Source organism: Entelurus aequoreus, linkage group LG14, assembly GCF_033978785.1.
Source record: "Entelurus aequoreus isolate RoL-2023_Sb linkage group LG14, RoL_Eaeq_v1.1, whole genome shotgun sequence".
NCBI classification, from domain to species: domain Eukaryota; kingdom Metazoa; phylum Chordata; class Actinopteri; order Syngnathiformes; family Syngnathidae; genus Entelurus; species Entelurus aequoreus.
The window spans coordinates 17495375-17507892 of NC_084744.1; the positions used below are offsets into that span (position 1 = coordinate 17495375).

General features: G+C 42.0%; 1 protein-coding gene across 1 annotated transcript in view; it reads right to left on the minus strand.

The window, feature by feature from the left end:
• LOC133664470 (anosmin-1) overlaps nt 1-12518 on the minus strand; it is a 170079-nt gene that overhangs the window by 30036 nt on the left and 127525 nt on the right. Inside the window, exons 5-6 of the mRNA XM_062069114.1 lie at nt 8437-8621; nt 6514-6643 (exon numbers count right to left, since the gene is read on the minus strand). Of these exons, the coding sequence (XP_061925098.1) occupies nt 6514-6643; nt 8437-8621 (315 nt within the window). The remainder of the gene's footprint in view (nt 1-6513; nt 6644-8436; nt 8622-12518) is intronic.

Sequence of the window (12518 nt, forward strand, 5' to 3'; positions counted from 1 at the left end):
GCACACACTGACTACACACATGGAGTTTTTTGTCGATGGAACAGGGTTTAGTCAAGAGCCTGAGTTAGGAGAAGACATTTAGATATTAGTATTGGTGCAGGTACTGTTTAGGCCGGGGGGTAAGCAACCCGCGACTCTCGAGCCGCATGCGGCTCTGGAACATTTTTAAAAAAGGATTGAAAATAGAAAAAGATGGGGGGAAAATATTTTTTCTGTTTTGGTGTGTTTTTTGTTTGAGGACAAACATGACACAAACCTTCCCAATTGTTAGAAAGCCCACTGTTTAATATGTTTGTGTGTATGCTCCACTGATGAGAGTAGTTGGTGAACATCGTTTTGTCCTAATTTCAGCGGTTCTTGAACTCACCATAGTGTGTGTGGACTGTGACGCAACAGTGAAGTGAAGTGAAGTGAAGTGAATTACATTTATATAGCGCTTTTTCTCAAGTGACTCAAAGCGCTTTACATTGTGAAACCCAATATCTAAGTTACATTTAAACCAGTGTGGGTGGCACTGGGAGCAGGTGGGTAAAGTGTCTTGCCCAAGGACACACCGGCAGTGACTAGGATGGCGGAAGCGGGAATTGAACCTGCAACCCTCAAGTTGCTGGCACGGCCACTCTACCAACCGAGCTATACCGCCCCAACAGTGTGTTTACATGTAAAATATTCCACTCCTTCTTTGTCTCATTTTGTCCACCAAACCTTTTATACTGTGGGTGAATGCACAAAGGTGAACTTTGACTTGTGTGGAGTGCTAATCAGGCATATTTGGTCAGTGCATGGCTGCAAGCTAATCAATGCTAACATGCTATTTAGGCTAGCTGTATGTACATATTGCATCATGATGCCTCATTTGTAGGTATATTTGAGCTCATTTAATTTCCTCTACTTATGTCCTCTGTGTATTTAATTTATATTTACATGTCTCATGGCACATTATCTGTATGTAATATTGGCTGCATTTCAGATAGTTGTTTGTGTGCCATGTTGTTCCAGACCACAGCGAACATTACCTAGCTTGCCAAAGATTGTAATAAATCTATTAAAAGAAGACAGCCTGCCGTTTCCTTTAACTTGGACACACACATCTATACCTTTGACCATTAAAAGCCAGTAATTTCCAGGAGTTAGCTCACCTTCTGAATAGCCTCTGATTTACTAATGGTTTCTATTGTTGTAAGAATGTGTAGAATAAATATAAAATTTAAAAATTTCTGTCAACGAAGATTTTCTTCAGCCTGCGACACATAGTCATTTTGATAGTAGGCTATTATAGCTAAAATAGACACTTACGTCATGTGTTGCCTTCATTATAAGACTTATATATAGCTTTTCATTTTTTGCCGCTCCAGACAGATTTGTTTTTTGTATTTTTGGTCTAATATGGTTCTTTCAACGTTTTGGGTTGCCGACCCCTGGTTTAGGTATTTACAGGAACTATTTCCTTGATTGATTATGGGATCATTCTTTTTTTTAAGAAACACTGCTTGGAGAAATTATTCCACGGTGGAGTTCTGTTTGGATGTAGCTCAACTTGCCATAGCTTGTGTCATATATTCCCACAGCTTGTGTCATATACGTCACACAAACTAGTTTAATGTTGAATCAACAGCGCCTCTGTGCAGCCAAGTAGTGCACACCATTTTGCTTCAGGTATTTAGAGACAACAATTGAATCCACCCAATTGACCAAATTTGAATCACTTATTGGACTAACTGATAAAAATGTTCCTGTTCTTGGACGTTTGTTTACATGACAACAGTGTTTTTGTAGTTAAAAATACGAACATTTGAAAACTGTTCCAAAAGCCTTTGAAAGTTAAAAAGTTGCCAATCCAAATGCTGAAAAAGTAATAAAAACAGTGGATATGGGTATGCCAGTAAAGTGTTCAGTCTAGGAATGTGCAAGTACATCACACTCAAAACAGTAATGTTTTTGTAGCGTACAGTTGAACACTTCTTCAACTGACACATCCACTGCTACGTAGGAGTTCTTAGAAAATGTGTATTAATTTCAAAGCTAAATCAATTAATCATTTTTGATAATTGATGTGTGCAATTTTTTTTAAAAATACATTTTTGGATTCAAAACATTAAACCACTACTTTTTAATATTACGGGTATTATTATTTGTATTACATTATGTTGCTAAGTAGTGTATGTGTATGTCTTCTCAATTGCTTTGTAAATTCCTAGGCTAAGTATTGTAAAGCTGGGATTGGCAAGTCGTATAATAGCAGCCAAGAGGAGAATTGTTAACCTTTAACCTGTCTTATTATAAAGAATTCACTAAATAATATATTACGAGAATCGTGTTGAATCGAGAATCAATTCTGAATGAAATCGTCACCCCAGTAATTGTAATCGAATCGAATAGTAAGGGTGCCCAAATATTCCCACCTCTGCTGTAGAGTTTCATTACTTACCAAAGTTGGCATTAAACATATCATAGACCTACGCCGGCAAAATATATTAAAACGGGACTCTCAAACTCAAAGCCCGGGACCACAGGCCCATATCTAAAGTTAAAGTACCAATGATTGTCACATACACACTAGGTGTTGCGAAATTATTCTCTGCATTTGACCCATCACCCTTGATCATGATTCTGAAGTAAATACTTTGACTCGACTTCAACCCAACTACAGGTAACCCCTGTATCAAAAAGACTGTTTTGTCCCTAAAAGCAAGCAGTTACAAGTCTATTGTCATTCTTTACTAGGTTACATCGTCAACTACTGGCCTGGAATGCATATTACAGACATACACTATATTGCCAAAAGTATTTGGCCACCCATCCAAATGATCAGAATCAGGTGTCCTAATCACTTGGCCCGGCCACAGGTGTATAAAACCAAGCACTTAGGCATGGAGACTGTTTTTACAAACATTTGTGAAAGAATGGGCCGCTTTCAGGAGCTCAGTGATTTCCAGCGTGGAACTGTCATAGGATGCCACCTGTGCAACAAATCCAGTCGTGAATTTTCCTCGCTCCTAAATATTCCAAAGTCAACTGCCGGCTTTATTATAAGAAAATGGAAGAGTTTGGGAACAACAGCAACTCAGCCACAAAGTGGTAGGCCACGTAAACTGACAGAGAGGGGTCAGCGAATGCTGAAGCGCATACTGCAAAGAGGTTGCTGACTTTTTGCACAATCAGTTGCTACAGAGCTCCAAACTTCATGTGACCTTCCAATTAGCCCACGTACAGTACGCAGAGAGCTTCATGGAATGGGTTTCCATGGCCGAGCAGCTGAATCCAAGCCATACGTCACCAAGACCAATGCAAAGCGTCGGATGCAGTGGTGTAAAGCACGTCGCCACTGGACTCTAGAGCAGTGGAGACGCCTTCTCTGGAGTGATGAATCACACTTTTACATCTGGCAATCTGATGGACGAGTCAATGCATTGTGACGAGTGTCAAATTTGGTGGAGGAAGAATTATGGTGTGGGGTTGTTTTTCAGGAGTTGGGCTTGGTTGAAGCTGTAATAGCTGGAAAAGGTGGACCGACATCATATTGAACCCTATGGGTTAGGTATGGGATGGCACTTCAAGTTCATATGTGAGTCAAGGCAGGTGGTCAAATACTTTTGGCAATATAGTGTATCTGCAGCTTTTTTGCAGGTCTGTGTGAAAGGAAACATCGCTAAGTAAATCTTCCAAACAGGTTACGTAAAGAGAAAGCCATTCAACCTAGCATGTAGCGGGGCCACAAAGTGCGGACACTAATCTACAGAAAATATCTACATCTAAAATGGTGTAGAGCCCTGCCAACATGTCAAACAAACTTATTTAGTGTCATTCAACAAGGGAGCTATACAATCTGCAGCAAAGATCTACAGCACCAGAAAGGTTGACGTCAGCGTCTCTGCAGGCAAGCACAACACTTACATTCATTTGAAAGCTGTAATATCACACATTACATCTAGGTTTGACTCTAAAGAGGAGGGGTGGGGAAACCCCTCATGTAAAGACATAATTGAATATTTTGGTTGCACAGAAATGAAAGGATCTGTGCAACACAAATTGCTTTGATTCAACTTATCTAGGCTACAAATTTGATTCTTTGTTCGACTCATTGGGACATTTTCAAACTAACAAAGTTAAGAACCATTTGCTGTAAATCTACTGGCCACAACATAAGATACACCTAAACAATCATACAAAACCCAAAACCACTGAAGTTGGCACGTTGTGTAAATCGTAAATAAAAACAGAATACAATGATTAGCAAATCCTTTTCAACTTATATTCAATTGAATAGACTGCAAAGACAATATATTTAATGTTCGAACTGAGAAACATATTTTTTGTTTTTAAATAATCATTAACTTAGAATTTAATGGCAGCAACACATTGTAAAAAAGTTGGCACAGGGGCATTTTTACCACTGTGTTACATGGCCTTTCCTTTTAACAACACTCAGTAAACGTTTGGGAACTGAGGAGACCAAGTTTTGAAGCTTTTCAGGTGGAATTATTTCCCATTCTTGCTTGATGTACAGCTTATGTTGTTCAACAATGTGGGGTCTCCGTTGTGGTATTTTAGGCTTCATAATACGCCACACATTTTCAATGGGAGACAGGTCTGGACTACAGACAGGCCAGTCTAGTACCTGCAGTCTTTTACTACGAAGCCACACTGTTGTAACACGTGGCTTGGCATTGTCTTGCTGAAATAAGCAGGGGCATCCATGAAAAAGAAGTTTCTTGGATGGCAACATATGTTGCTCCAAAACCTGTATGTACCTTTCAGCATTAATGAAGCCTTCACAGGTGTGTAAGTTACCCATACCTTGGGCACTAATACACCCCCAAACCATCACAGATGCTGGCTTTTGAACTTTAAGCCTATAACAGTCCGGATGGTTCTTTTCCTCTTTGGTCCGGAGGACACGACGTCCACAGTTTACAAAAAAAAATTGGAATGTGGACTCGTCAGACCACAGAACACTTTTCCACTTTGCATCAGTCCATCTTAGATGAGCTCGGGCCCAGCCAAGCCAGCGGCGTTTCTGGGTGTTGTTGATAAATGGCTTTGGCTTTGCAGAGTAGAGTTTTAACTTGCACTTACAGATGTAGCGACCAACTGTAGTTACTGACAGTGGTTTTCTGAAGTGTTTCTGAGCCCATGTGGTGATATCCTTTACCCACTGATGTCGCTTTTTGATGCAATGCCGCCTGAGGGATCGAAGGTCAAGGCCTTGCCGTTTACGTGCAGTGATTTCTCCAAATTCTCTGAACCTTTTGATGATATTACGGACCATAGATGGTGAAATCCTAAATTCCTTGCAATAGCTGGTTGAGAAATGGTGTTCTTAAACTGTACGACAATTTGCTCACGCATTTGTTGACAAAGTGGTGACCCTCGCCCATCCTTGTTTGTGAATGACTGAGCATTTCATGGAAGCTGCTTTTAGACCCAATCATGGCACCCACCTGTTCCCAAGTAGCCTGTTCACCTGTGGGATGTTCCAGATGTACCAGTGTTTGATGAGCATTCCTCAACTTTCTCAGTCTTTTTTGCCACTTGTGCCAGCTTTTTTGAAACAGGTTGCAGGCATCAAATTCCAAATGAGCTAATATTTGCACCAAAAAAATTTTTTTTCTCAGTTCCAACATTAAAAATCTTGTCTTTGCAGTCTATTCAATTGAATATAGGTTGAAAAGGATTTGCAAATCATTGTATTCTGTTTTTATTTACCATTTACACAACGTGCCAACTTCACTGGTTTTGGGTTTTGTATGCAAAACCAAATAATTGCCAAATTAGCGCCGGGTCAAAAATAATTGGCACGTATGTGTGGCTGTAGGCGACCTCCTGATGTCCTTTTTTATTAACTTCATGAGACAGTACAGTGGAACTTCAGTTTACGAACTTAATTGGTAAATAGAAGGCCGGTGTCACCAGCACTGTGGGTACTTCCTGAATGTTTCAAACCCCACATCCTTGTCCAAAACGACATCAATTATCACAAAGTATCAATTAAAACAGAAGCTAACGACAGCACTGGAGATTGATCAGCCCACCCACAATAGGTAAATGAAACGTGTGTACGGCAAAGCATATTTTTATTTGGCCTGTGCTTGGTAAATCAAAACGTTTGTACAACGAGGGGTCCGTAAGTCGAGGTTCCACGGTATAATAGCATTTGAAATGTCGTGAATGGTCAGCATCCAGAAGCTTTATCTACCTCTTCATGCACTTTGAAATGTTGTCTGTGCAACCCAGTTGTTGGTGTAAAAATTCCTTTGTGTTAAGTTACCATACAGTAAAAATGAAGTTTAAAAACTTCAATCATTGCTCATGCAAACATTCAACTCTTTCTTGCCGTTTATAAAATCCCATCAACACGAGAGAGTTAGTAAGCTCCACCTGCTCCGGGGTCTTAACCACAACAAATGGAGGTCAGCGGGTGTCAAACAGGAACTGACACTGCAGTCTGTAAGGCCACACACACACACACACACACACATATAAACACAAATGCATGCATATGGACATACACACCTCTAGTGGAGCGGAAGTGTTTGCTGGGTGCGGTGAAGCCGCGGGTCCCGTGCACGTTGATGGCCGCCACTCTGAACTGGTACCATCTGCTGGCTCTGATGTCCGCCAGTTGGACGCGTTCTTCGGCAGTCTAAGGCACAGATGGGGAGAGAGCAAAACCGCAGGGGTCAGGGTTCGCGCAGGGTCAGGGCCTCGTGTGAGTTTGCTGCCACATCAGTCATTCCCGCGTTTCTCTTCACCAGAAAAAAAAACAACAACTTGAAAAAGACGCCATGACTTTGAGGAATGAGCAACTGGGTGGAACCGTCTGTCAGCGCAGCGTAGCACTTTCACAGCTGCAGCATGTGGCACGCTTTGGTACATACTTTACGGACGTTAGTATTGGGACACCTGGCTAAGACTCCTGCACAACATGAAAATATGCAATTGATTCCCCTTTGCAGCTATGACATTCTGCTATACCGGGGGTCAGCAACTCGCAGTACATGCAGAATGCTGCTGCTCGAGTCCTGACTAGAACCACATTAGTCCAATGCTTAGGTCATTGCAATGGCTTCCTGTTGCTCAGAGAATAGACTCTCGAGCCGCATGGCCCTAGTGGCTCCCTGGAGCATTTTTAAAAAAGGATAGAAAATGGAAAAAGATGGGGGGGAAAAAAATGTTTTGGCTATTACTTTAGTATGGGAAACATATTCCCCATTAATTAGTTGCTTATCAACATGGCTCTTAATTGTTCATTATTAAGTACTTATGAATGCCTTATTCTGCATGGCCTTATTATACAACCAGTAAGCCAACTAAGAGTCTTCCCTCAATAACCTCAGAATTATTAGTAACCCTATCAATAACCCTTATATGTTCCCCTAGTGTCCAAATAACTCTAAATTAAGTATGTGTTACTTTAATAAGCTACTAATTAATGGTGAATATGTTCCCCATATTAAAGTGTTACCATTTTTTGTTTTAGTATGGTTTTTGTTTGAGGACAAACATGACATAAACCTTCGCAATTGTTAGAAAGCCCACTGTTTAATATGTTTGTGTGTATGCTTTGGTGAACATTGTTTTGTCCTACTAATTTTGGTGGTTCTTGAATGCACCATAGTGTGGTCTGTGACGCAACAGTTTGTTTACATGTAAAATCTTTCACTCCTTCTTTGTCTCATTTTGTCCACCAAACGTTTCATGCTGTGGGTGAATGCACAAAGGTGCGCTTTGTTGCTGTTATTGACTTGTTGGAGTGCTAATCAGGCTATTTAGGCTAGCTGTATGTACATATTGAATCATTATTGGCACTCAGCATTAAAGGGTTGGAGTTGGGGGTTAAATCACCAAAATGATTCCCGGGCGCGGCGCCACTGCTGCCCACTGCTCCCCAAGGGGATGGGTCAAATGCAGAGGACAAATTTCACCACATCTAGTGTGTGTGTGACAATCATTGGTACTTTAATCTTTAATCTTTAAATTATGCCTCATTTGTAGGTATATTTGAGCTCATTTAATTTCCTTTACTTTCATCCTCTTTGTATACAATTTAGTTTTTGCATGTCTCATGACACATTATCTGTATGTAATATTGGCTGCATTTCAGATATTTGTTTGTGTGCCATGTTGTTCCAGACCACAGCAAACATTACCTAGCTTGCCAAAGATTGTAATAAATCTATTTAAAAAAAAACAGCCTGCCGTTTCCTTTAACTTAGACACACAAAGCCCTTCTAAGACAGTCATTTCCAGGAGTTATCTCACCATTTGAGTAGCCTCTGATTTACTAATGTCCTAATTCAAAAAAATATGCACACGATTTGCATTTGGTCCTGTTTCAAATTAGGACTGTTTGACATACTAAATAGGAAACAAATCCCAAAACCTGCTGGCATCCAAGCAAATCCTCGTCATACTTTTCATGTTTAATGTTCCCACCTGTGCGACTGTCTGCCACTCCGTTGCGTCATCCTCGCTGGGGTGGATGCCAAAGTTCCAGCGTCGCTGCACCACATAGAGAACGGGCTCCACCGAGATGTTGAACTTGGAGGACCAGCGGATCTCCAACTGGCCGGAGGGAAGCTCGGCAAACGCCAGCTCTTTCCTGGGCTTCAGGGGGGCTCCTAACGGTGCGGAGCAAAGGAAGACGATAGCGGTTTGGAAGTTAACGTCGCGTTTTATTCATTTGTGCAAAACACACTTAGAAACACATAAAAATGCACCGTGGGTATTTGAGAATGAGACGTGATCTCACTGGGTCAACAGCCTCTTCTCTCTACTGTGACACATTGTGACATGTCTTTGCGCTGATCCACACTGTTGCAGACATGGAAGTTCACTCGCATCACCGCACTTTACAGTCAGTCTTTGCGATGAAGCCTGCCAGGCTACGCACGGTAAACTTGGTGTTTATTACATGCAGAGTCATCCAAGACTGACTACAGTTGAGGCACAGAATATGGAAGCATTGGTTTCAGGGATAATGAGATAGGGATTAGAGTACGTCGTCAATAAGGCTATGTCTACACTAAGCCGGATAACCCCTTAAACGAATAATTATTTAGCCTAAGGCCCGTTTCAGCCACACTAAACCATTGTTTAAGGTCACCCTCTTCGGACAATTTTTTACACAGGTAAGTGTGCCTTGTATTTCTTGAATCTCCGGCTCTTAGCTTTGTATGGACTCACTGATCGTTTACAAACTGAGTTCGGAGAGGAAGTGAAGTCAGAAAGATCTCTCCCCACACAGGAAGTGACGTCAGAAAGAACGCGCAACAGCCAGCTTCATAACAAACAGAGCTAACCACTGGAAAGATGAAGGCGAGTCATCCAGACATGCCCGTGTTTCTCATTCTTCTACATGTACAGGCGCTTCTGGAAATCACACATGAATACCTTAAAGGCCTACTGAAACCCACTACTACCGACCACGCAGTCTGATAGATTATATATCAATGATGAAATCTTAACATTGCAACACATGCCAATACAGCCGGGTTAACTTATAAAGTGCAATTTTAAATTTCCTGCCACACTTCCGGTTGAAAACGTCTATGTATGATGACGTATGCGCGTGACGTCAATGGTTGGTACGGAAGTATTCGGACCCATTGAATCCAATACAAAAAGCTCTGTTTTCATCCCAAAATTCCACAGTATTCTGGACATCTGTGTTGGTGAATCTTTTGCAATTTGTTTAATGAACAATGGAGACTGCAAAGAAGAAAGCTGTAGGTGGGATCGGTGTATTAGCGGCGGACTACAGCAACACAACCAGGAGGACTTTGAGATGGATAGCAGACACGCTACCGTGAGTACAGCTTTGGCTTCCAAACATTTGATCGCTTGCCCGTACGTGCGTGTCGCTATGTGCATGTCACGTACGTAACTTTGGGGAAATATATGTTTCTTGCCGACTCTGATGGCAGCCGGGGTGTCGTCGAAAGCTACAACGCCCGCCGCCGTCCCGTAGCTAAGTTAGCTTCAATGGCGTCGTTAGCAACAGCATTGTTAAGTTTCGCCAAGCTGGAAATTATTAACCGTGTATTTACATGTCCATGGTTTAATAGTATTGTTGATATTCTGTCTATCCTTCCAGTCAGGGGTTTATTTATTTTGTTTCTATCTGCATTTAAGCACGATGCTATCACGTTAGCTCCGTAGCTAAAGAGCTTCGCTGATGTATTGTCATGGATATAAAAGTAACTGTGAATGTCCATTTCGCGTTCTCGACTCTCATTTTCGAGAGGATATAGTATCCGAGGTGGTTTAAAATACAAATCCGTGATCCACAATAGAAAAAGGAGAAAGTGTGGAATCCAATTAACCCTTGTACCTAAGTTACGGTCAGAGCAAAAAAAGATACGTCCTGCACTGCACTGTAGTCCTTCACTCTCACTTTCCTCATCCACAAATCTTTCATCCTCGCTCAAATTAATGGGGTAATCGTTGCTTTCTCGGTCCGAATCTCTCTCGCTGCCTTGTAAACAATGGGAAAATGTGAGGAGTCCTTCCTCCTGTGACGTCACGCTACTTCCGGTATAGGCAAGGCTTTTTTTAATCAGCGACCAAAAGTTGCGAACTTTATCGTCGTTGTTCTTTACTAAATCCTTTCAGCAAAAATATGGCAATATCGCGAAATGATCAAGTATGACACATAGAATGGATCTGCTATCCCCGTTTAAATAAAAACATTTCATTTCAGGAGGCCTTTAAGTGAAGGAAACGCGTGATAGCAGCTATTTCGGATACAACACATCTCAGACGGTAAGAGAACTTTCGAATGTCCGGGTCAGCTGCGATTCTACTTACCGAAAAACTTTGTCCATTTGTCAAAGGGGAGACAACGAGAATGCGGGCTCCCGTGGATGTGATAAAAAAGGTAGCGTGTGCTTTGTATTACCTGGCTGTCGAGTAAAGACTACGGAGAACATAGAATGCTTTTTGACTGGCAAAGCAGACTGTATCAGTTATTGTCCGCCATGTATGTCGTGAACTCAACGTCTAGGTCCAGAGTATATAAAGTCACCAAAAACGAATGGACAATGAAGGTGAGGGCAAAAGAGTGACTGTCCTGACCAGATATCTAGATCCCAGGAATGATTGATGTAAAATGTTCTTTGTTACATTGTTGGATAACCTTTATGTACAAGGGGCCTAAGTTGTCAATCACTGGAGAAGGTTGTATTGGACCCCTGGTGTAAGAGGCACGCTCAAGGCTACCGCAAAGCTTGTTGGGGAGCAACTTGATCAAGAGTTAGAGCATTTGGTTTAATTATAACTCCTCATAAAAGTGATTGGAAGAACGTGTGAAATCCTGGACGATGAAGAAAGGAGTCAGTGCTTTAGTTTTGTCCTTCTGATAACAACATTCTACATGTGTACAGCTGGGGGTCGTTGCACTGCGGTTTCACAACTCTTGCGGCGCAGCGGCTGTGTGTTTGTGCGTGCGACGTGTCACATATCCTGCACCGCGATGTGCGCCAAGGCGACCGCAGCATTCCTCCCTCCCCGCCGTCTTAGCTCATCTTCCCACAGAGTCACCCAAGTCCTGGTGCAGACACACAGACCGCACTCGCACATACGCACCGACGCACATCTGCTCGCCGCCTCGCTCCTTCCTGCAAGATGTGGGAGGGTATCAAATGCACTTTTCTTTGAGTTTTGCAGCTTCCAAAGATAACTTTCGAGACAGGCCCGCTCCAACAATCACACGGCGTTCATTTTTCAATGGCCAACATGCTTACTCCAGGCATCATGACGTAACCGCTGTCGGGAGCGCCACCCAAAGGAAAAGTGTTCATTCATGTCTTAGTCCTGCCAGCAATTAGAAAGCAGGAATATCATTTCTCACCACTAACGCGCGGGCTGTCATTAAGACTGCGCTAATCATGGGAGTGGCGGAAAAACACTACCATAGGCCAAGGAAGGCTGATAGGCTAACTAAATGTAATCATTATGACATCTGCATTTCATGCTCCACTTTTCTTTCTTATAATGCAATAAGATACAGCAATTTGCATTTCTATCAATATAAAGCAGGAGTGTCCACACTTGTTCCACCAAGGGCTGCAAACAGGAAATCTGAAGGATGTTAATTAAGGTCAGGATGTGCCAAGATATGTATCATTCAACGGCAAAATGATACACCGCAGTAAAACTTCCCAAGGCTAAAACTACCATTTTAAATTAAAATTATTGTAAAACTGATTGATAACACTTTGATAAACCGTGCGTTTCTCATCTAGGCCTTCAGTGATGTCCTACTTAGGCCCCGTTTACACTAAGCCAGATAAGGTTATCCAGGGTAAATCACACCTAACCTTATCCCATACTTGCCAATAGGGTTGGGTATCGAGTATCGATTGGAACCGGGACTAACTTTCCGATTCTCCCGGAATCGTTCAAAAGTTTAAATTTCGATTCCTATTTTCGATACCCAGTCCGCCGACCGGAAAAAAATATGTCCGCCGAACCGGAAGAAGAAGCCGCTGAACACCAACGAAGAAGCGCCCACCGCC